This window comes from Quercus robur, chromosome 10 (genome assembly GCF_932294415.1).
Source record: "Quercus robur chromosome 10, dhQueRobu3.1, whole genome shotgun sequence".
Classification (NCBI taxonomy): domain Eukaryota; kingdom Viridiplantae; phylum Streptophyta; class Magnoliopsida; order Fagales; family Fagaceae; genus Quercus; species Quercus robur.
Window position 1 is genome coordinate 51,352,327 of NC_065543.1, and position 26,719 is coordinate 51,379,045.

Genomic DNA, 26,719 nt, shown 5'->3' on the forward strand with positions numbered 1-26,719 from the left:
TCTTGGTAACAAGGGTCTTGTTCTAGATTGTAACTCATTCTTTTACAGGAGATTTCTTCACATGGAGCTAGCATGTCACCCTTATAGTAATTTTTCTTTTGGAAATGTTATGCATTGATTTTCCACTTCATCACCAAATCTTTGTTTCATTGCTTTGCTTATTGATTTTTTTTTTTTTTTTTTTTTGGGTGGTGGTTTTTAGTATTGTATATGTGATCACATAATTGAATTAATAGATAATTACACTGGATCTGGATAGTTGATTTTGGGTTTCGAGTTTCAACCAATCTCTTCTAAACTAACGTAGCACAATGATAACCCATGAAAGCAATGAATTAATAGGTATTTATCAAAGAAAAAGAATATTAGAACCGAATTTCAGATATTCCAAATTTTCTTGTATTCTTGAATTGCTTTAGAACAAAATTTAGTTAGCATATGCTACTAAATTTCATAAATTTGAAACTGGTAGACTAAAATCTGGCAACTTATTAATTAGAGGGGCCTAACTTATTTAAAAAACCTTCTTCTCTCTTCCTGTTTACGTTAAAAATACTTAGAATCCGTTTGGATAGGTTGTTATGAAATCCTAAACGCGCGTTTTTATTAAAATTGTCAATATGCGTGTGTTTGGTATAACGATTTTACTAGAAATTGCGTTATTTAAAACGTCAAATATTACGTTTTGAAACTAAGGTACGAGATAGCTTTTTGAAAAACTTCAATGAAAATGCAAATCACTCTACATTTTAAAGTATGAATACCTAAAACACACTCAAGTTTTTGCTAAATGACAAAAACACCAGCTAGCAAATACCCTCACTAGTCACCCTCAAGCTTGTTCTCTGTCTAGTGGCAGAGCCACATTGAGGTTGAGGGGGCCATGACCCCCCCCCCCCCCCCCTTCCCAAAAAAAACTTCAAGCTAAATGTAATTTTAGCAACTTACCTAATCTGCACCACCATATAGTTGCAGTCTTGTAGACAGCACTAGCTTTCGCTGGCAGATGCATCTGGGAAGGCACTTGCTAAATAAGTAGTCTTCACACTTTTCTTAGCTCATCTTTTTTAAATCTCCAGCATCCTAACTCTTCTACCTTTTTTCTTCCAGTTCTTCTTTCTTTATTTCTTCGGTTCTTCCGTCATTTTTATGAAGCACAGAGAGTGACTTTTTGATTTTACCAAGCAACATTTATCAATTACCCATCCTACCTCCACTACGTGTATGGTTGAACTAGAAGTCTCAAAATTTAGAGTCCCTAGGTGGTCAGGTAATGGTATGGGTCATAAACTCTTTTATGACTTTTCTTTTTCATCTTTATTTGTTAAATGAGCATAACAAACTATTATTATACCTAATAAAAATATACAACAATACATCATGAAATTGGTTGTATTTAATTATATTTTTTTATATATTGAAATTTGGATGATGATTTAGTAGACAAACTAAATAGTAGACAAACCTGTTTAGCAAAAAAAAAAAAAAAAAAAATGGACAAACCAAACGCTAAGCCCTTTTTGGTAATTTGCACCAAAACAACAATTTTAGACTAATACTATTCACAAAGTTTGCCAAACAGTTTATTGTGATTTTCAAAATTGTGTTTTCAAAATGCTTATTTTAAAAACGCTATTTTTGAAAGCGCACTTTTTTAAACCACTTATCCAAACGGACCCTTAATATTCTCAAAAGAAAAAACAATGGGTTAATCCAATATTGGAAAATGAGTATGAGTTTATGAGGTTTAAAGTTTGTGCTGTGTATTCAAGAGTTAGACCATTTTGGATATATATATATATATATATATTACTGTAAATTTCTTTAAAAAAACATTCTCCCCTCTTCCTGTGTGCTAAAAATATTTAGTATTCTAAAAAAAAAAAATCTGGCAACTTATTAATTAGAGGGGCCCAACCTACGGATAATTTTTTTTCATAAATTGGAATCTATTTATTTTGAAATCATACCTGAGATGATTTTTTTTTTTTTTTTTTTGAGAAACAACCTGAGATGATTTTAAGTTGCCAGCTAATCGTGTAATAACTGTCTTGGAAGCTTGTAATAGTAACCAAATGGCATTATTTTACGAAATAAAAATCACTCAATTTATAATTTGTATTAATCAAAAGTCATATTTTTAAATAACTCACCATTTAAAAAAAAAAAAAAAACCCTTTTTTTAGAGTAATGTTAGTACCATATACCTTTTTGTCTTGCTTAAGCATTCATTCAATTCATTACTACCGTCCGAAGTCATATATGTCATAAAGATCGATTTTTTTATAAATTAAAAAAAAAAAAAAAAAATCTACTAGCTTCAAATTAAATGTTACATCATAATATGCAACAACCCATTTTTCCTCTTACACTTTCTTCTTCATAGACAAAAGTTTTTGAATGGTACCTTCAGCATATATCTATATCATATATGTTGTCTTTTAATCAATGATTATTAATATTTTATTTGAATTCCATATACACTAATATGACTTGTTGATAAATGTTTTTATCAACCAATATCTTCTTTTAAAATCTCTAAAATAAGTGCAAAGATCAAATATATTGTGACTATTAGATCATCCCTTCTCAGATGTTGATTTGAAAGTAATTGCAATATTATAAATTTATAAATGTACTTGAATTTTTTGAAAATAACATAAAACTATTTTGAATTAACCAAAAGGTATTACCTAAACAAGAAGCAAACCAATATAAAAATGCTACTTCAAATTTCATAATTAATGCTTATTTTAACAAAAGTATTTCCAGCATAAATCAACTTATAAATTTAGCACTTTTTTCAACAGTCTCTAATCATTCAATTAAATATAAGGCATAAGGGTTTATTTCTTAGTTATTGTTTTGAACTTAATTTCAAAACAGGAACATCTCTAAAAGTGGGATGGCTGGGAATGTCATGAGAGAACTTATGACGGTGATGATAGATTTGGTTATCCTTATAGTTGTTGAAGTACAAGCTAATGATCCAAGCTCAAGCTCTTTTCATCTCAATTCACATCTAATCTCACCTTCAATTCACATCCTTTCAACCTTGATTATGAGCATCTAGTATTTTCTACTTGCCTTCTAGAAAAGGTTGAGAGATGCAAGAAAATTAAAACACAAGTACCCGAACTGACCTATGCATTTTGTGTTATTAATAGTTTCAGTCGTTGTATGAGGGTGGAGTTTCTAGATGACCCATTGCTTAAGAAAGCTATAGCTGCTGAATCATTATGCTACAAGAAATTTAAGGAGCATAAGAGTATTCTTATTCTTGGAGATTGTTTATTTCAATGGTACGAACGATATGTACATCGAAGAGTATTGAGTTGTCGTTTACGTACAAAATCCAAAAGCTAGCTCCAATTTTTCATCTAGTAATTAAGTCTCTCTCTCTCTCAAGAAATGAATAAAGTTTCATGGATCAAAATTAGTTAGGTGAAACCCATCCCAAAGATGGGTCTAAAATTATGCCAATAGCCTCATGGAATAGGGTGTGAGAAAAGATATCTTTTTTTTTTTTTTTTTTTTTTTTGAGAAACAAAAGATTTCCAAATTGGTTTTGTAGACTAGCTAGCGGAACCAAATATAACCCTCTTCACAAAATTCTAACTTACCACTTCAGTTGTGCTCAATTTACACATCATTTTTTTTCTTCTATAACTAATCACCTACTTCTTTTACTATAAGCATATTTTTGTCTTGAGTCTGTGTTTCATATTTTCAATATGTTGTGCTTCCAGGTACAATTGGAGTAATCTCAGAGTTGGTGCAAGATTTAGACTTGATGTATGGAAACTTTCAAATGTGCCATATTTAAAGTGTATCATCCTAGAAAAAATTATTATCTAAATTTATATTGTTATATCTATGAGTCTTAAAAGTTATGTTATTTGGGGGTATTTCAAACCTAATATTGAAGTCATGTAAGAGTTGAGGTTTATATTGGAGATTATTAATTTGTAATGTTAGATGCTATCAAGAAAGATATCATACTTTTGTTCTAAACCAATATTATTCTGACGAAGCTAATAATTTTATATTATTTTCTTTTGAAATTCTATTTTGCCTGTAAAATTTAGTATATTTATGGGCCTGGTTCATTTTTTTTCACAAATATTTGTTTGTTAGGGATAAAAATCCTAGTATTTTACTTGATTTTTTCCTGGGAACCAAAGAACAGGACAAAATTGGGCCCAAAAAACCTCAAAAATTACATTTTTGATTGCAAGGCTGAGGGAATTATAAGGGTTGAATTTATTTTTCCCAATGGGATGCTAAATTAACCAATTTCATGAAAATCCCAGCAGTAAACGCCTGGTCCTAACAGTAACCATCAGAGATAGCCAAATGGTTAAAACCTCAAAGAGTATACTTTCGTATGTTCTATGACACTTTAAAGTAATGTCCGTGTAGCTACTTTGATGATTACCCGGCCCATATGCGACTCTTCAGTTTTTTTGGTTGGGATATAAGCCCACTAATATGGACCTCCAGCAAGAAACTTGAAAAGCCAGAGACCAAGCCCTAGCCAAAGCTAAATTACACAGTCGTCTAACCCTCTTATGATCAAACCATGCACTTTTGACCTTTAACGGTAAACTCATCAAAAGAAGGAGACCGGAGAAGACTTCCATTTTGAATTTTCATGAACATGAACATAGTTATCCAAGGACTAAGGACCAAGTCCCTAGCCCATTAGCAACAGGCACATACTTCATATATTGCGCTTGTCTAAGTAGGCTTTCAAAGATACATTACCTATAAAAATAAATAAATATTCAACATTGGCAACAATAGCAAAGCTAAGGTTTGCTGCTAGGGAAGGATACAGAAATATATTCTTTGAAATGTGATGCTTTAAATGTTATTGAGCCCCTAAAGGATTTAGAATCTGACTGCCTCTTTCTATTGTAAAGGCTCTAAATCGAAATGGTTCTAAGCCCAAATCTTTTTGTTTTTCCCCTATTTTGGGTTGAGCAATAAAGTTTTTTCAGCAAAAAAGAAAAGCAAAGTTAAGCACACAAGCCACATCACAATTTCTGTAATTGCTAGCATAATCTGTTATGATTGGAACAATATCGCTTCCAACTAAATCCATCACTAACACCATTTTTATTATGTGCACCAATCATAATATATCATGTTAATGGTTATGAAAATTTATGTCTTACACTTCATTCAATTTGAAACCTAACGTTCTCAATTTTGGCATTTATGTAGCTCAACTAGCACTAAAACCCCCCACACCCCCAACTAGCAAATAATAATATAAAAATAAAATAAAATAAAAAAGTTGACAACTTTTTCTTCGGAGCTTTTTGGTGTATGGTTAAATAATATTAGCTTGTGTTGGGCCAACAATAAGTCTTGGAAAATAACATATTTTACTACTATTGACATGGCTTTTTAGATTTGTGAATAATAAAAATGGTATTAGTAGTGAACCTAGATGAAAATAATATTTTTTTAATCACATCGAATCATGACAAATGACAAAAGTTGAAAGAAACTATTGTATAACTTGCATAACTCTTGAGCCAAATTTGAAATATTTATTTTTAAAATCATAAGATATTGTAGTTTTGTAGGACATCAATTTTTGTCACCGCTAAAGTTGGAATATCCACTTGATCTATTTTGATTCGTTTGTTTCATGAGAAGATATTTTTTTGGAACATTACTTATTTTGAATATTAATTTTTTTTTTTTTTTTTGAAAAGTTAGTTTTATGTTTGGTTGTGGCATTGAAAATGAGCAAGGACTTTTTTTTTTTTTTTTCTGCTATTTGGTTCACATGAAAAAACGTTAATTTTTTTTGTAATTGGGAGCCTCAGATAAAAAATTTCATTTGGATGTTAATAGCTAGTTTGCACTAGTGAAGAATGATTGGTCAACTAGGATTTATGGCTGGTCTATGCATAGAGAGAAAGGCCTGAAGAGAGAAATTACTATTGGGAGAGAATTTATGGGGTGTGGAGTTTACTTGAGGTGGGTTATTGAGAGTGTAATGTTTTCGAAAGTGGGAAATGTTTTCCGTTCAATTGGGCTTGTTTTAGTTAACAGTAGAAAACATTTTCCTTATTGTAAAAAAGACCAAAATACAGAACAAAAAAAAACATTTAAATGTTTTTTAAGAAAGTGTTTTTTGCTGAAACAGTTTTGGAGTGAAAAGATGTAGAACAAAAAATTCAAATTCAAACATGTTCATTAATCAAATTGGCACAGGAAAAGGAGTAGAAGAAATTCGGTAGAACTATGTTTTTATTAAGACAGTTAGTTTTTTATCACTTGTAAGGCCTTTATCATAGCAGCTTAACATTTTTGGACTATTGGGATTTTTAGGAAGAAATGTTGGGGTTCATTTTCAGAGGATGGAAAGGATCAACAAATTTGGCACCTTCATATGCTGAAAAAGTTACAGCAGTTGGGAATTTGAGGGACAGACGACCTTTGATCTTTGATGACCTTTGAAAAAAATACAGTTGAAAATGAAATTTCGACAGCCTTCGTACCTGATATTCAAAACAAAAGACAATGCACGTATATTTTAAAATAACCACATATTACAAAATCTAGATGGTACCAAAAACACAATATTATATCACCGTATCCAAATCTCTTTCAATGTCTACTACAACCACTCATACGGCATAAGACTAAATATTACAGAGTCCACAATGGTTCTAAAATCATAACATGATAACCTGAATACATCAAAAATAAAATAATAAAAGTCTACATCATATCCTTGCACGCCTCAAAATTTCAATAATTTTATCTACTTGCATGTTTCAAGGTGGTAGCCGCCATAAAAGAAGGAAAAAATGTCATATATATTAATAATAATAAAAAAAGAGAGTAGTTACTAGGTTTGCATGAAAGTCCAATACTACTGTTCAGATTGAATCCATGTCACGCCTTTGATAACATCAAATTGTTTTCTCTACTTACAACCCAAAGCAATTCAACTTGCGACTTGTATTCCCTCAAAAGATTCAAAAACAATATGCAAAACAACAGAATTTGTGAGAGTTTTTACATGTCCAAAGAATTCTGTTGAAATACTAGTCATGTCAAGACCTGAAGGGCCTTGAAAGCACATCACTTAAATTCTAGAAAAACATGTACAACCATCTCATTGATCCAAAGATTTTCTAATGCAGTCATACTTAAACGCCTTAATTGCTACATTCACAACAATTTCTAAACACCCAACTATATTTCCAAGAAGACTTGGCACTGTCCTTTAACAAGACCAATGACTACTCCAAGCACAAGATCACCAGCAAAATAATAGTATATCATCCAAAACAGAAATAGAAACGAATGCATTATTAATTTGAATTTTATATTATATTTCAAACCTAATACTGAAGTCGTGTAAGAGTTTGAATTTTATATCGAAATTAATTTAATAGTTTGTGTCTTTTTTTATTATTCTATGTGTTGTATTGTTAGACATATGTTAGGGAAATTGATTAGGATTCTTGATAGATAATGATATAATTAGGATACTATATAAATTTTAATTACATAAACTCTACAAACTAATACAAATTTTAATTACATAAACACTACAAACTAATGTAACATCAATCAAGAAAAATTTATTTAGACATTCATTTATGAGTGATGCATACACTACAAATTTTACTACCTAAACTTTACAAACTAACATATCATCAATAACAAAAATAAAAAATAATTCAAATATTTATTTATTATGTTAAAGCTTGCAAACTATTACAAGTGGTAGACAATCCAAACGGGAATAGGATCCAATTGCTACCATTTGAGCAAAATCTTAGTTGCATTGAGTTTGGAAAGGAATTTCTTCTAGCTATCTAATTATAACATATTTGAGTGTGGTAGAATAGCAATTGCATGGGCTGGTATGTCTAGAGGAGATAGTGAAGGTATAAGTCCAAGTTTTGATGCAGCCATCCATTTTCCTCAAAGAGATACAACTGGTTACAAGCTAAGGGCAATTTTGAAAGATAACATCATGACCAAAAGATTTGTGTTCAACAAAAATCAAGCATAGATGCTCTAAGAAAAGAAGCCTCTAATGACTTTGGTCCAAAAGACAAGGGTCAATCACGCGTGGTGGTTGTTTCAGCATTCATATGGAGTTGTTTTATTGCAATGGCTCAGTCAAAACAAGGTAAAAAACCAAAACTAATTGCAGCATTTCATGCAGTGAATCAGCGTGAGAGAATGGTTCCACAACTCCCAGCACACTCGTTTGGGAATTTTTATAGGAAGGCAACTGCAACATCACCAGTTGAGATTGAGAAAGATTATGGTTTTCTTGTGAGTGAGATTAGGAATGGAATCATGGAAATCAATGCTGAGTATGGGAAGAAATTACAAGAGGATGATGGATACTTGGAGCTTGTAAAGAAGGGTGATGGATGCTGAGTATGTGAATGGTGGTGCACACAACTAGAAGTAACATTAATCATAATTTCATGTGAAAATAATGTTGCACCAATTATAACTTATCATCTTAACGGTTGAAATTTTTAATATGAATGAACTCTTATGGTTGTGGCAGTAAATATAATGCTTACTAATGATCATTTAAAAATGATGTTGCGCAAATCATAATTTGTCATTCAAAACAATCTCAATTAAATAAATAAAAAATGGTTGCTTTTGGTAAAAGGACACGGAGACCAGCATTGAGGTAACTTCAACATTGAGCTAAGTTGGTCTCAACTCTCGACTCTCGAGACCACACCCAATCATCCACTTATGGCTTGTCGCATGGTTAAGATTCTTGAGATTCAAATTGGTTCCCGAAACCAATTCAATCCTAATAGAATGAAGAGATTCTCATCCCAAAATGGAAAGGTCATTGTCAAACTTTTCCCACCTTAAAATAGAAAATTCCCAATCCTAAAGCATAGGAAACCGTGTTGCATGTACTAAAGCTTTCAAAGGTCCATGCATGTGAAGGAAAGGTAGTTTATGAGACGATAGGATCCGGTGCAATTCATCCATGTCTTTATATTTTTCACTTTACACTTTTTTAACTTTTACTTTTTACTTCTCTTAATTTTTTTTTTCTTAACTTTTTTGAATCAATGGTTGAAATTGAAATTTTTTTTTTTTTTTTTTTTTAACTATCTATCTCAACCATTTATAAAAATTGCATCAGCTGCAAACAAGAGAAAGCATGCAGTGCAGCAAGTGTATTACCATGCACCCACCACCCATTTACACGTGGGTGTGTTGTTGCCATGCACACATTATCCATTAGCTAGGTATGTGGGTGTGAATAAAGATGCCCACATATGGGGTACATCAATACACCAATGGAGATGGCTACACACATTTCCAAGAGAATATATTAGCAAATTGTGTTATAAAAAGGTCATCTTATCTCAAGATTTTAGGTCAGTTGTTCTCAAGCATTGTCATTAAATGCTTTAATAAATTATTTTAGAAAAAATTTTATACTATTTTTATGTAAAATTGAAAAAAATTGTTAAAATATATATGTTACCCACTTGCTTGCATGCTTAAGATTTCACGATTATGCCATGCAAGGACAAAGCTAGGGGAACAATTGCATCCTTCGTCACACCAAAAATCCCACTTTATTTCTTCTTTTCTTTAGGTATCTTTTTTTTTTTTTTATATGGCAAATTTATTATAAATTCAAAATATAGAAAGAACATCTTTTTTTTATCAATATTTTTTTAATTTAAAAAAATTATAAAAAAGAAATAAGAATATATATTTAAGAAAATTAGTATATACACACACACATGGATGGAATCATTCATGGATTAGGAGGGCAATGGCCCCCCTAATTTTTTTAAAAAAAGAATAGAAGTATATGTTTAGGTACTAATTTTAGCAACTTCGTTTAATAAAATTACATTTTCTCCCCTTAATAATATCATTGATCATTATAAGAGAAATGTTAAAGTTACAAACTTTTTTACAACATTTTTATAAACTATTGAGATAACAAATTCTTACTAATTTGCATCTGGGCTTACTAGTTATATCATCTTTTTACATACTAATAACCACTAATCACAACAACAATTTGTAAAAAGTTTTAGATGCACATATTATTACTATATGGTTTAAAAGTTTTATAGTTTAATCATTTTATAAGTTTAACCAAAAAAAAATAACATATGTTGTACTTGATATTTATCAAAATTATAAGTGGAATTATGGCAATGAAAAAGTACAATACCACTTACATAAAAACCCTAGCAAATAAATAAATACAGTATAATGGATGTATACCAATGTTGTGTTTGAAGGTTCAAGGAGATGCCAGCATTGTTGTGCTCGTTTCCAAGGGTTATCATACGTGATAATATGCCATGAGCCATACAAAGCAGAATTTCTGATATCAAGTCTTTTGCTTGCTAACATTTTAATGTACGTCTTTGTGCATTCGTTAATTAAGGAGCCTTCAAAAAATATATATATTCTACATGCATTGACAAATAGCGAAAGCCAATAAAAATAGAAGAATACTAAGGATACATATTACAAATTTTACCACATAATACAAACAGACAACAAATGTGATTAGTAAATTTCGAAAACATAATAGCTAAATATTGGAATGACTCTTTTGTGATTACTAACACATCAATTTGTACATCTTATATGATAAAATTTATAATATTCTTAATATCATTCATGAAAATATGGATTTTTTTTTTTTTTTTTTTTTACAAGATAGAATTCTACTCTAGCCTAATCTAAGTGTATATGTGTGTAAAACTCCATTCTGGAGTCTTAAACCCCGACCCTTTCCCCTCACACTCTACAAGCACTTATACTTGTGGAGTGACCATCGCATCAAGGGTGTGCGGTAGTATGGACTTTTAAGTTGGAAGTAACTTGACTATGTTTATAAAATTAGCCCTTAATAGGCGCATCAAAGCATTCATTAACAAGACCTTTCCAAATATGCGCATTTGAATAAACTTATTTTCATCCATTTTTATTTGTTTATTTTTGGGGGAGTTGAAGATGTCTCAATATCTATACTAATGGGCTTTTGGTGCAATGCTTCATTGGTAAAGACTATAATATACATTAGTTGGATCCAAATCTATGGTCTAAATTTTGAATTAAAATGGTCCAATTCTATACTCCTCTGGGTGGACCTCCCAGTGACCTCTCCCTGACAAATTTAGATCACTATAAGTCTATAATATCAAAGGAATGAGAATTGAGAAGTGATGTGCCCCACCTTGGAATGACCATATATTTTCTTTTCTTTTTTGAACAAAAAAAGGACCTTATACTGTTACTTTTGATAAGTAAAAGAGGCCAATGACCATATACTATCATTAAACCTACAAAGGCCACAAAGCATCAGAATCAATACATAACTTGCCTATAGGATGGGATAATTATAGAAAATGGTGTGTCAACTACATACGTACTATTATTACTCTACTACCTATTTGCTTGGATTGTGATCAGTAACTGGACAGTGCTGATCAGGCTTGTCTTGGGGCCTAAAAAGGATGCCATAGAGTTATATTAAAAATCAGACTAGTTAAAACTGTCTGAATTTCTTATAACAGCCCCCTCTCCTATGTCTTAGGCATACTGATCATAATCTAGATGCACCAGCAGGGAGGACAAGGGCGACCAGCTCCCTCCTTAAGATTTTCCCAGCAGGATTTTTTGGAATAGAGTTTATAAAAGACACTCGCCGTACCTTCTTGTATGGTGCAACCTGCAAGAAGAAATGCATCAAGTCAGAAGACCAACAGATTACAGACATACAACTATCCAAGCTGTGTTGTTAATAGTGGGAAAAGCGGTTTTTTCTTCTTTTCTTTTCTTGATAAGGAATCAATTATATTAAAACATGGAGACATGTCATGTGCACAGGACGTGTGAAGAACACTCTCCAAAAGAATTACAATTGAAAATATAGTTGTTCCTTTCAAGAAGTAGATCCATCATTTATTACTAATGCCTCCACTTCATAAAAATATAATTGTTCCATTCAAGAAGTAGATCCATCATTTATAACTCTTCAACATCACCTAATGAATCCAAACATAGAAAACAAACTATGATTCATAGGCTACTGCACAATAGGTTAGTAGATGATTCATATTTTCACCACTAGCTAGCTCTGCACATGCAATACTAGTCTACCAAAATTATTCCTCTCTTGATGAGTTGTCTCAAGTTAGGTTTTTCCTCCATGTTGTCTACACAAGATATGCAGCCTTTTTTTGGTACCTCTTTTTTTTTGGTACCTTATTACACCAAATATTCTTTAAGGGATACCTCACATCACTGGATCCTCTTAGAAGTACAAGAAAACAAACAAGGGAGGATCCTCCCTTTAAAGATTTACATAAGATTTTGATTATGAAATTGGGAGCTAATCAAATGAAGACTTCCTTTGTTAAGAGATCCATATGTTTGTTATTCACTTATTTATTCTTTCAAGATTTGGTGAGAAAAAAATCAATCAAGACATCAAAACCTCATGTTCCTCTCATTTGGTACACTAAACAGTTGAGAATATCAAACCTATACATATCCTAACCACTATATGTAACCATTGGATGGTCTAACTAGAGTAAAAAAAGCGATTACACAGCCCAAAATTTAGGCTTGCGCATCAACACCATGATATGCATTATGGTATCCACTTTAGTTGTATGTATCCCAGAAGAATAAGAGGATCCCAATCCTTTTTCTCTTCTGAGAGAGAAGACAGAGAACTTGAATGTCTTGCTTTACTATATTACCTATATGAAGATTCATCCACCTAATGAAATTCACTACTTAACCAGAAATCAAATAATGAACCCAAATATCCAAACAAATCATCAATTATGCTATTCAAAGATACCCAATTGAATGACACAGTTCATTGTGAAACGTATCAACGCCAAATACCATTTTTTCCTGCTACAAGAGGCCAGATACGAGCAAATACTATTAACCATGAATGATAAATTGCACACTAAAAAGATACTGATATCAGCATGTTAACTTAAGAGGGGAAAAACCATTTCATTGTTACCATCAATATCCAAAAATTCACCTGTTTTGCAATGAAATCAATAACTTGAGCTTCTGTAACATTGCTTCCAGGCTTTCTTACCACAAAAGCCATGGGAATCTGCCCTGCTTCTTCATCAGGGTACCTGATTCCAAGACATAAGATGAAGAAAAGAGTAAGAACCAGTCCTAAATGCTCCTAAAATAATGACTCTTGGTGCTCCAGTCTCTTGCCTATAAATGAGTCTTTAAATTTTCTCTATGAACTGACGCTGCAAAAGTAGTGAACAAGATAACACTATCTGAAAAATGTGTAAATTTTAAGCTAGCAGAAAGCAATCACTAGAATGCCACGAATATGAAAAATTAAGAAAGTCTATGTTTCCTACAAGGAAAGAAAATGCCAGTACTGGATACTTACGGAATCACAGCAGCATCAGCAATTTCAGGATGAGAATGGAGTAGATGTTCCAACTCAACTGGGGGAACCTGAAATTTGTTCCGATCCAATGGGATGAAATTAAAGAAGAGAGGAGTGAGATGGCACCTATTGCAATATGTTTGTGAGAAGGGTCAAAGTAATTCAATCACCTGATATGCTTTGTATTTTATGAGTTCCTTTAATCTGTCAACAATGAAAAGGAATCCTTCTGAGTCAAAATAACAAAGATCGCCAGTCTTCAACCACCCCTCTGAAGCAAATGTTTCAGCAGTAGCCTTGTCATCTCCAACATAACCTGCGGAGAAACTAGGATTCTGTTTTTAAGAAAAGGTCATAATTTTGTTACCATGTTAGAATTGCTTTTGGGATTGAGAGCGAGAGAGAAATAGAGAGTGTAAGCAGAATTATCATGGTTCAACCTAACTGAGAAATAGAGAGCGTAAGCAGAATTATCATGGTTCAACCTAACTGCTAACATCACATCAGAAAGAGCTTGAGTGGTTCAAGAACTAAGATTACTTTTCTTGCTCTACACAAGTTCATGAGCCTACAATGTGTTTGGGCCCCTTGGACCATAATCTAAGATGTTCTCATGTTCATCAAACAAGAAGCATATTAGGAGTTTGGAAGCTTGCTAAACAGGTCTCAAGCTATCAAGATCTGTGATGCAATTGATCAGAAACACACATATTTGAATCAATTAATTTGAAAAGAACACTTATATAGATATCTGGAAAGACATAGACAAGACATTTACGCGAAACTTGGAAGTCTAATACAAAAGGTGAACAAGTTATTCCATGAAGCTTCAACTCTTAATTACATCATCTACCGCCCTTTGTTTATCCACTTTCCATCTAGTACAGGAATGCGACTATCAATTTCTGTAAAGAGGACAAAGATTTGGAACATTTTTTCCCCATTAATATGTACAATATCACATGATGAATAAGGTAGCATAGTTCACCTTTCATGACTGTAGGCCCTCGCAGCCACAGCTCCCCTCTCTGGCCAGGTGGTAAGGCCTCTCCAGTTTCAGGGTCAACTATCTTGGCTTCCATATTTTCAGCTAAGCGACCTGTAGAACCATACCGTAGACTCTCCTCAGGGCCTAATGATCTTGTTGCCCCTCCTCCAGTCTCAGTCAAACCATATCCCTAACACAAAGAACAAGAAAGTCAACATTCTACAATTGGCAATTGCAGATTACAAAATTCAAAAACACGTCATTGAGAACCAACCATCTGAAGTAACAAAGAAAATATCGCATCCATGCAAGCAATGGTAAATTCATATTCCATGAGGCTTCAACACTACAGTTCATCACATGTTTCAATTTCATGCCTTATTGCAACCAATTCTAAATCATTGTTCGGCCATTGGCAAATTCATCACATTGGAAATTTGGAATCAACTTTTTATGATACATTAGAATTTGAACTCATGGCGTGTTTTGTTCCATGATAATTAATCTTTATTATTAGTTTAAGACACCAACAGGTTTCTTTTTTGATGATAAGAATTTTTTTTTAATTGAACTAACTGAAAACTACTCAACCAGGGAATTTTAATCACAGAAATTAGCACCACAAAAAATAATAATAAATAATTATAAACCTAAAATTGGTGGTCCTTTACACGGTTACAAAGCTGTCTCATTTTTCTTTTCTTTGTCACGTTGACATGCACTGTCTCTATTTTACATGCATTCTCTCTCTTTTCCCTTTCTGGTTTTGGCTTTACCTATCCACGTTTTTTCTTTTTTCCTTGTTTTTTGTTTGTTTAGAATCAAGATTGTAATTTTATTCTAGAAACTACGAAACAAGTACACCATACATTCTATGTCTATGTGCGGAACTGATTCCATCCATAGAATAAAATAGTTCACTGTCTTTGAAACAGCTTTTCTTTGCAAACGCATGCGCAACTCCATTGACTATATACCTACCTACCCACGTTGATTCATAAAGCAACTAACAATAACGCACACATTTCATAAGGCAATGAAGCATTGATAATGCACACGTTCCAATTGAAAGAGCAACCATATATTTCTTCTTCTTTTTTTATTGGGAAAAGGAAACAACCAATAATTCAATCCTTGTCGGCACAACTATCACCCACATAAAATACTCCTTAGTCCTTACCTATAAAATTATATATACATATATATATATATATATATATATAGAGTAGAGATGCTAGAAATATTATAAATTTATAACATAAATTTCATAAAGTAATATATTACCAATCACAAAAAAGCAATTGAAACATTTATTTATTATGCTGTTAAAGTGACACAAATCATATTCATTGACATGTTTGTTTGTAGAATTTTGTAATGAAATTGATAGTAATTTTAGCAGTGGTAAAGAATAACTATGTCCATAACTTTTGCTAAAGTGACAAATTATTATTTGAGCAAAACATCACTTTTAAACTAGCTTATCACTGACACTATTTCTATTATGTACCAATCACAAGATTATGAAAAACTTTATCACTAGCCTCATTATGATATATCTATCAACTTTAGAATATTCTAATATCGCAATAAGAGTATCATTTGACACATTTTCTTTAAAATAAAAATTATTATTTTTTGAAATTATCCTTTTCAATAAAAACTTATATGAAAACATAGTAAAAAATAAAAATAAAAAATAAAAGAGAGAAGCTAAAATTCAATTTAGTCCATCAACTTTTACTTCAATTGCTAAATTAGTCTCTAAAATTCAATTTTTATCAATTTAGTCAATTACTCTAAAATGAGTCAATTTGGCTATTCTGTCCAATTCTGCTAGCAAACAACACCATTTAAACATTTTTTCTTTATTAAAAATTTAGGCCCTGTTTGGATTGAGGGGGATAGAGGGAGTAAAGGGAAGTAGAGTAGAGTTAGTTAAAAATAAGCTAATTTTGGGTCAATTCTTATCTACTACTCTACTCTACTCCCCCTCCCTCCCCTCAATCCAAATGGACCCTTAATCGAAAACATTTGTCGGATGTGCATTTGATATATGTCGGTTGTTTGATAAGTATTACTATGCAAAAAATATGTTTAAATGGCTTTATTTTGCAAACAAATTGGACGGAATAACCAAATTAACTCATTTTAATAAAGACAAAGTTTTACCCCAATCCATTAGTCACACAAGAGAGCCTTTATTTCTTAGAACATGCTCTTTCAAATGATGTAAGTTATATTCGTTTTTGTTAATGAAATTTCAGTATTTCTATCACACAAAACAAAACAAAAAAACTTTTTTTAAAAATAATATGCTTAGGTGAATTTATAAGTTGACATGTAATGAGTAGAAGAAGATTTCTTCAGCTTGATTTGAATGGTTTAGCTAAACTTTTCTCAAAATGACTTGACAAAATTATATCCCAAAGACTAACTTAACCATTTGACAATTCAATTAAAACTCAAAGAGATTATATTAAAATTGAATGATATAAATTGCAAAGTAATAGGTTGGAGGAAATTATTTAAGAAAATAAAAAGTTTGGCTCCAAACTCCAAGCTATTAGGTGACAATTGAAAAAAAATTATCAATATATATATAGTTTTAGTCAGATTATTATTATTTTTTAATAAGTTAAATAAATTGTTTAAACAATACTCATTGGTAGTGTCATAATTTAAGGAGACTAAAATTGAATTTCAAATTTAAAAAATTAAATCTTTTAGGACTAATTTTGAGTTTTGACCAATATTTGACCATTCAAGTAAAAGTGAAAGAGAATAAAATTGAATCTCAAGATTCTCAACCTTTAAATAATTAATTAAAATATAAATAACAAAAGCTAGAGTGCATAAAAATTGTGTTTGTTCACTATTCTATTATATTACCTGCACGATTTCAGTGTTTGGGAACTTAGCGTTGAACTTGAGAGTGACCTCTTTACCGAGCGGAGCTCCACCACACGCGAGCAATCGGAGCGACCCGAGATCGTACTTCTTCGCCAAATCGGACTTCACCAGCGCCACCACAAGCGGCGGCGACACCGGTATGTACGTCGCCCTGTACTTCTCCACCGCCCTCAGCATCGTCTCGAAGTCGAACTTCTCCACGATGACCATCGTCTCCGCATTCGCCACCGACCTAACCGCCATCATGAACCCGAACACGTGGAAGAGCGGGAGCGTGAAGAACGACACCGGTTCGGGCTCGTTCGGGTCCGGGTCCCCGAAGTGGCGGAGCTGCACGAACCCGGCAATCAGCGCGATTAGGTTCCGGTGAGTGAGTATCACACCCTTGACTCGCCCCGTCGTCCCCGAGGAGTAAAGAATCGCCGCGGAATCGGACTGAGCTATCTCAACTCGGCGGTGAGTCAAGGCCACCTTAGCGTTTATCATCGAGTCGAACTCGGGCGAGTCGAGGAGCAAGGTACCGAATGGAATGTTCAGTCTGTTCAGCTTTTTAACAGTCGCTGACGTGGCGAAAGAGACGACCGGGTTACAGAGCCGGACCTGGTGGGCGACCTCGGAGTCCGACCCGGTCGGGTTAGCGGGCGAGATGGTTACACCCAAGGCCATGAGGGAAAAATAGAGTACGGGGACGTGTAGGGAGGTCGGGGTGAGGATGAATGCCACGTGGCCTTTGGAGAGAGAAGGGAAGCGAGTTTTGAGAGAGGAAGTGAGGGAATGGACTTGGGAGAGGAACTCACCGTAGGAGACGCGGCGGTCGGTGGTTGCTTCGATGAGGACTGCTTTGTTGGAAATTGGTGTGGGGGACTTGTGGAGCTGAGAGAGAGTGTAGTCTGTGATGGAGAGCGGCTGAGACGGCGGCGGAAGTGGGACTTTTGGGCGGAGGCTTTGGTATGTTTTGGCTTTGTAGCAGAAGCCGCTTTTTTGGTCGACTGATGACGGGCTGTGATTGGTTTCGGTAGCCATGGAAATGTGGTGGTGGAGGAGGAGGAGATTGGAGATAATAGAAAACTCACTCTTTTTTGTATTTTTGGTGGTAAAAGGATAGTGAGGGAAGTGAATATGTGTATGATGTTTTGACCTCTCAAAAAGTTATACTGTCTTAACGTCATACCTTTTTTGTTTTTGTTTTTTGTTTTTTCTTTTTGATTGAGGTTTGACCATTTCTTTCTATATTTAGAATTCACTAATTTTAGCCCAACATAAATATTTAAAAAATAATTTTAGTTAGTTTAATTAATAAAATCTCTAATGGTTGAATAAGAGATTTGGATATTTAAATTTAGTTTACATTAAAAATTGATTATTTTCTTGATCTAATTATAAAAAGTTATTATTATAAATTGAAACTCTTTCTAAAAAAGGAAAAGTCATAATTTTTTGTTACAATTGAACATGATTCTTCTAAAAAGAAAAAATTATGATAGATTGTTATTGGATTAGGGATAATATGCAATTGCTAGGATATTGTACTCGATGCAATTACTCTAATCCCCTATGCAAATATTCTTTACTAACGTTATTTTTAAACTTTCACTTTATTACTTCTTCTTTTTTTAAGCGATTTAAAATTGCTTTTTTTTTTTTAAATTTTAAATTTTAATCATTCATAACTATTACATCAAGTTCACTTGATCTCAATCTGTTATTGGCTACCTATAACTTTTATATGAACTCATCACTTTTTCTCTACTACTCATAGTCTATCAAGCGAATAGTTCTGATAAAAGTTATGGGTTTTTTTTATAGATACTTTTACAACAAATCATAGGATAATAAGTTGTTATTGGTGCTAATTTATACTCCACACTAAAATTACTCTTTATCCCATCAATAACTGCTAAAAATAATATATTACTTAAAATTTATTATGAAAATATTGTAAACATATTACCTCCCTTTTTTATATGGAGAGTAAAATTTTTATTAATCTACACTTCCAGCTTTGAGAATGGGGAATTTATTTTTGTCAATAATTCAATGATTTGCATGCATCAATTAGTCATCGCACATTTTGTTTCTAGGGTGATTTTGGATTTGTCTTATCGCTAGTCTGGATCAGAATACAGGCATCAATTAGCCGTTGTCTTATTATTATTTTGGATAAGCATTAGCGCTAGATAATAGAGTTAATCCGAATCAAACGGGTCTAAGCTTAGAATAGTAATTACATCAATAGAGGGATAGAGATAAAGTCATAAAAGGAACAGCTTGGCTACACAGCCAACTTTAGCAAGGAGATCCGCAGCCCTATTAATATCTTCCCTGTAGGAGAGTTTGTATCTCGACTTCATGGAATGCCAGAAGAAAATTCCTTCATTCAACCAAAATTGGGTCAATAAGCCTATCATTAGTATTAGAATTTGACTTGCTTGAGAGCAAGGTGACACTTCAGAGTTCAGAGGTGTCATGCTCAATAATTAACTAATAGGGTTATGTTATCAGATACTCTTAAAGTATTTGTTAATAAAACCATTTTAAAAAAATTTTAACACTACTTTCATGAAAAATATAAAAAAAATATTAAAAAGTAATTATTTTATCACCGCACACCCTCCCGGGAAGTCCTCACGTTGCACCCCTCCCTTAAAAAAAACCACCGCACACCCTTGATGCGATGGTCACTCTACAAGTATAAGTGCTTGTGGGGTGTGGGGGGCAAGGGTCGGGGTTCAAGTCTACAGGAGGGAGCTTCACATACATATACACTTAGATTAGGCTAGAATAGAAATTCTATCTTGTATCAAAAAAGAAAAAAGGGCATTTGTTAGCCCCAACCTTTTTTTTTTTTTTTTTGGAGAAACAAACTAATTGCTAAATACACACTTTAATTACACTCTCTCACCAAATTCAAACACATTATCTAACACAAAATATCACCACAAAATGATCTAACTTTTGTAACAGTAGAATGGGGTTTTAAGTAATGAGAAAGAGTAACACCCAAGCGATGTGGGACAACACTCACTTAGTGAGGCTGAGTTAAGGACAGCAGCATCAATGTTTAGCTTATAACACCCCATAGCTGGCTTAACCCATCAATTAGTTGTTGTCATGTCACATGTGTGATTTTCTTGATATTTAGACATGATTTGAATTTTTTTTTAACGCATAAAATATTATTTAATTAGTATTAAATGTAATTTAATTTTTTTATGGAGTATTCAATGCACCTTACTTATTTTATTTTATTTTATTTTGGCAGTACTTAATAAATACTCAATAATGTAATGCACATTTCTTGAAAATAAAAATATACTTGTTAAATAATCATTAGTTTTTATGTATCAATTAATTGTGATTGTGGATGTTTTTCTTGATATTTATACACAATTTGAATTTTGTTTAGATGTATCAACTACTATTATTTAATAGCATTTAATGCTCCTTAACCTATTCTCTTTTTCTTTTTTTGGAGTGTTAAATACACCTTAACTCATTTTTGATGACCATTGTTTACAAAAGCCTTAATGCAGAGTTTATTTTCAAAAATCAAAATTTAAAATTACTACCAATTTTAATATATTAAAAAAAATCTACAAATCCATGTGATAATAGATATGATTAATCTAATTCAAAAATATAATAAATTAATATTTAAATTAATTTTTGTGATAAGGGAAATGTCATTTATTTATTACAGGTTAAATAATTCATATTATATCTCATTGTACATGAAAACTTTAATGTCCTGTCACACAATTTTTCTTAGATAGGGTTAGAAGATTTTTTTTTTCTTTTTTCTTTCTTCCATTCCTATCGAGATTACGAATTATAATTAATACATATGATATTAGTGGCTTCTCTCCAGTGATAGCTAGGTTGGTGCCATGGGAGGAAGGGCAATGAATGGTAGGTTTGAGTTTTCAGACAATTGAAAAATGTAGTGTTAGAATGAGACTTTCTTTTTAATAATTTTTAGGGTAAACTACAAATTTTGTCCTTATTTTTTACATTATATTTCAATTTAGTCTCTAACCTTTTAATTGTTTCAATTTGACTCTAACTTTTCAATGTTGTGCTAATTTAGTTCCTGCCATGAGTGTCATCTCTTGAATGGAAATTAACATTTTAATTGTTTCAATTTGACTCTAACTTTTCAATGTTGTGCTAATTTAGTTCCTGCCATGAGTGTTATCTCTTGAATGGAAATTATTGATGTAATTAATGACTAAAATAAAAAATTAGTTTATTGTTACATTAACGGAAACTAATTTTTTATTTTAACCTTTAGTTACGTCAGCAATTTCTATCTAAAAGATAATAGTAAGAACTAAATTAACATAACACTGAAAGGTTATATGTCAAATTAAAATATGGTGTAAATGATAGACATCAAATACATAATTTACCCTAATTTTTATTACTAGTACATATTTGGATGTGCTAAAAGGTTTTAATGCATAATTATCTGTACAATGACTAAATAAGGTACTCTTTTTTCCTCTTTTTTTTTTTTGAAAAATAATAATCAAATTTTTCCATTAAAATTTTCTTTAAATAGGTTATTAATCATTGTCCTAACTAGATCCATTAGCCTTTTCCATAATTCCTTTCCTTGGTGCTTAATATAATCCCTTTTTTTATATTTTAATATAATTCTTATCAACCAAAAATAAGATTGTTGTTTGGAAGACAAATTTTCCTACAACGTCATCAATATTAACAACTACTGTCAACCTGTCAACTGGTAGTAAGTAATAACAAATATTATAACAGACATCGTTGAATTGAAACAAATGCTCACTAGCTCACAGGTTCTGGAAAGTATATATATAATATTGTTAGGGACACAATAATATCTTGAGTTGTTTCTGAATTTTTTGTACTATATCTCTTATCTTTCTTCGTAAAAGACTTTTGAATTAGAGCGAGAAGATAGTCATAGAAGGTGGCGAAAGAACATTCAAAACCAGTGAAAAAACTATTATAAATTAGCAAATTACAAATTAATGTACGTAAATATAAAGTTCCTTGTAGAAGCATCTTTGCAGAAGCTGTTGTTTGGGTGACGGCTCGGGTTGGTTTTGTTAGCCATGGAAATGTTGTGGTGATGGAGGAGTTTAGAGATTAGAGATTAGAGAGAATCAGAGACTATAGCACGGCGGGAAAGGAGCAGAGAGAATGAAGTGAGTTTTGACCTTAGAAAAAGGATTCGTTGTTCGAACTAGGGACGGAACTAGGATTTTATGAATGAGGACCAAAATTATAACAAATATAAAATTAAACTAATTTATTTGAGTCATACAAAAAATATGTAGAGTTTTTTTGGGGGAGGGGGGTAATCATATTTCTTTTGTAAAGTCAATAAATTTAAGGGTAAAAGTATAATATTTGAGAAGTTTGGGGACAACTGTATATCTTTTGATTTTTTTTTTTTTTTTATATATTTAAATTAGGGGTAATATATAATATTTGAGAAGTTTGGGAGCCTCCCCCCCCCCCCCCCAATTTCTCAAAGTGGTTTCGCCTCTGGTCCAATTGTCACTTTAAAAAAAAAAAAAAAATTAAGGAAGTGGTATCTTAATTTTATCAAATTAATTTACTCTCTACTCGAGAGATTGAGTGGAAACCCTATTGAATGATAGTAGGATAGATGAAGTCTGAAATCTTCAAATTTACGGTACATCTTTTAAATCTATTGAGCCTACCACTCAAATTATCACCAAAGGAAACATACCTTGTGTCTTTTTGTTATTTATTTATTTTATTTATAAATTCAATAACTACAATGGGAGGAGAGAGATTTTAAACCCAACACACTTCCATTTGAAACACTAAAAAGTGTAAGCTAAACTGTAAGCTTTTTGGCGACCTCATGTTTTATTAAAGGCGCTACATAAGCCCAAGGATCGAATGTTCACTGTATGTTAAAATTATAATGTTATGATTTCATTATACCCTAATCACAAGATATTAGGTAAGCCATTGTTAAAAAATTTAGGCGAAACTACACTATTGGTCCCTAAAGTTTATCCTGTGTGCACAATTGGTCTCTCAAGTTTGAAGCGAGCACAATTAGTCCCTTAAGTTTTAAAACTAAGTTATATTGATCCTTTTACTAATTGGTGTTAACGATGTTACTTATATGACTAACGGCACAATGAAGTAACTTTTTTTTTTAATTAAAAACATGCCACTTCATTAAATTAATTAAAAACATGATTTGTTTTTAATATCAGATTTTGTTTTATTTGTAACATCTTGTCCTCGTCCAAATTGTCTGCTGCCACGTTATCGGCAATCATCCCATTCCGATTCTTCCTTGCCATCGCCTTCGACAGCACCAGAACCTTCATCGGAGCCAACTGCCCATGAAGCTACGGGTTCTCATTCTGGAACTTCCTGTTGTAGTTTAGAGCCTGAGAGAGCTCTCTCTCCAGCGGCCTCGGGATCACCGGAATCGCGAAGTTTGATGGCTTTTGGCATAGAACCGGTCCGTCTCGGAAATTCTGGGACCGGTTATCAGTTTCCGACAATGCCGCGAGGATTCCCGAGCTTGTTGATTTCTGTAACTTGTTAGCTAAACAAGGATGATTGTGATCGTAGTGATCGTCGTCCATGAAGTCATTGGTCCAAAACACTTTAGCTTCGTTGAGCTCGTATCCACCACCTCCGTCGACAGACGACGGTGGAGAGAAAGAGAACACAGTGAGAAATCGATCGCTCGACGATGATCGTCAATGACGGTAGCTGGTAGATTCCATTGTTGATTTAGATATCAAACAGTCTTTTACAAACACACAGTTTTTAGAGAGAGACTGCGTTTTTGTTAAACAAATATCAGATTTGTTTTTAATCCAGTCGATATGATTTTTCAATTTCATCTAAAAACTATTTTTTTAATTTTTTAATTAAAAACATGCAACATCATTAAAAAAAAAAAAATTTGAGTCATTGTTCCATTAGCCACATAAGTAACACCGTTAACAGCAGTCAGTAAAAGGATTAATACAACTCAGTTTTAAAATTTAAGGGACTAATTGTGCTCGCTTCAAACTTGAGGGACCAATTATGCACACAGGATAAATTTCAGGGACCAATAGTATAGTTTCGCCAAAAATTTATGGAAAATTCTATGTAATTTGATTTACTACTATATTAAGGCTTCATTAATTAGGGATTGTGATTTTTCGGGAGTTTTTTGGATAACTCTACTATAGAGGTCTTAAAATCATATTCATCCCATTTCAAAGAATGGATTGAATTTTATCACATTGTTAATAATTCATATAATAAATATTCGATTATGAGTCCTAATGCGCATTTTTTATAAATGAAAATAGACATACTATTGCGCACATTTGGTGCGATAGTCACTTTACAAGTATAAGTGCTTGTGAGATATTGGAGAAAGGGCTAAGGTTCAAGTCTTCAAGATGGAGTTTTACACACATATACACTTAGATTATGTTAGAATATAATTTCTATCTTGTATAAAAAAAGAAAATAGACATGTCATTAATTCATTGATTTGTACATAGTAATTAATTGTTAATGTCTTCTAAAAATAATAATTAATTGTACTTGTTTGTGCATTTCTTGATATTTATGCACAATTTGACTTTATTTAAAATGTTTAAAATATTATTTAATGGAGTATTAAATGTGCCTTAACTTATTTTCTAAGCCCATGATGAACCAAAATTAAAGATTTCTAAAATTTTTTAGGGTAACTCTACTATATAGTTTTAATTAAAAGTGAAAAGTTAACAAATATCCTAAAAACATTGATTTATGTAATATTTTTAGAAAAATTTTATGGGAGAGAAAAAAGTAACTAATTTTTTGACAGCTTTTTATATTTCCTATAAAAATGATATTAAAAGTTTTTAAAAATTGTCCATTAACAAATACCCTAAGGGCACCAATTAACTAGACCATGATTGAAATTATATCAATTCATTTTGATTAGATTTTACCAAGTCATTAATATTAAAAAATGTTGACTATAATTAATTTGGTATCTATTTAAATTCTTAATAATATGAAAAAATATAAATTCACTTATTTCATAATGAGTGGATAAGATTTTAAGAACTTTATGGTGGACTTACCCTAACAACTTGATAATTTTAATACGCTTAGCAAAAACCTTGTTATATTATAGGATTTAATTTTGAAAAGAAAGTTTTAAAACTATTACAAATTTTACTACAAACTGTTTATAAACTGATATGATTATAAATATATGATTAATGTCACATCAAGAATATAATGAATAAATTTTTAAATTATTTTCTATGATTAGTGAAATCTCATTAATTTGTTTATTATAAAATAAATATTTTTTATATAAATAATTTGATGGTTATAACAAGAAAGTAATTTTTTTTGAGTAAAAGAAAGTAATTATTTGAATCTTAAACAAATTAATTAATTAAATTACAAAACTCTTTAACTACAATATAAATAATTCAATTTATATTTCATGCATGATACCAGAAAACTTTAAAGTCCACTCACATCAAATTTTCATAGCCTTATCCATCCCTATCGAGATTGCGTTCACTTATACTTAACGCATAATTAATACATGTGATGTTAGTGGCTCCACTCTAGTAATAGGCTGGTGGTAGTGAGGAATTGAACAATAAGTTTGACTTTTGGTGAATAAAAAATGGGTAAAGTTTAGTTACAAAATTAGTTGTAATTTTAGACTATAATTTTACTTAATATTTTTTTATTGGAAATAAATTTTGACAAATCTACCATTGAATTACATCTTATCTTATATCTTTCATGCTTGCAAAATTTTAAGAAAATTAAAGATTAATAACTCTTATCAATAAATTGTTTAAATTGCAAATTTTGGTAGTTTAAAATTACATATAAAATAAAATCTTATAGATTATATAGTAAATAACATCTTATTGACACAAAATTTGATATGTGTATTAAGAGCGTAAAAAACATGTAATTTAACGGTAATGTTTTCATATTTCATACATGATACCAGAAAACTTTTAAGTCCACTCATATTAAATTTTCATAACCTTATCCATCCCTATCGAGATTGCGTACTATTATACTTCACGCATAATTAATACATGCGATGTTAGTGGCTCCACTCTAGTAATAGGCCGGTGGTAGTGAAGAATTGAACAGTAAGTCTGACTTTTCAGTGAATAAAAAAATGGTAAAGTTTAGTTACAAAATTAGTTGTAACTTAGATTTCAACTTTACTTAATATTTTTTTATTGGAGATAAATTTTAACAAATCTACTATTGAATTACATCTTATTCATATATCTTTCATGCTTGCAAAATTTTAAGAAAATTAAAGATTAATAACTCTTATCAGTAAA

The 26,719-nt window shown here is 31.7% G+C and overlaps 1 protein-coding gene across 1 annotated transcript; it reads right to left on the reverse strand.

Moving 5' to 3' along the window:
* Window positions 1-11,224: 11,224 nt before the first annotated feature.
* On the reverse strand, window positions 11,225-18,477 carry LOC126701759 (4-coumarate--CoA ligase-like 9). The gene is made up of 6 exons (XM_050400109.1): window positions 17,334-18,477; window positions 14,442-14,631; window positions 13,624-13,769; window positions 13,454-13,521; window positions 13,076-13,178; window positions 11,225-11,740 (listed from the first exon to the last, which is right to left on the reverse strand). Exons 1-6 carry the CDS (start codon window positions 18,375-18,377, stop codon window positions 11,615-11,617), a joined length of 1,677 nt encoding a protein of 558 aa, XP_050256066.1. The 5' UTR covers window positions 18,378-18,477; the 3' UTR covers window positions 11,225-11,614.
* Between the last annotated feature and the right edge of the window lie 8,242 nt (window positions 18,478-26,719).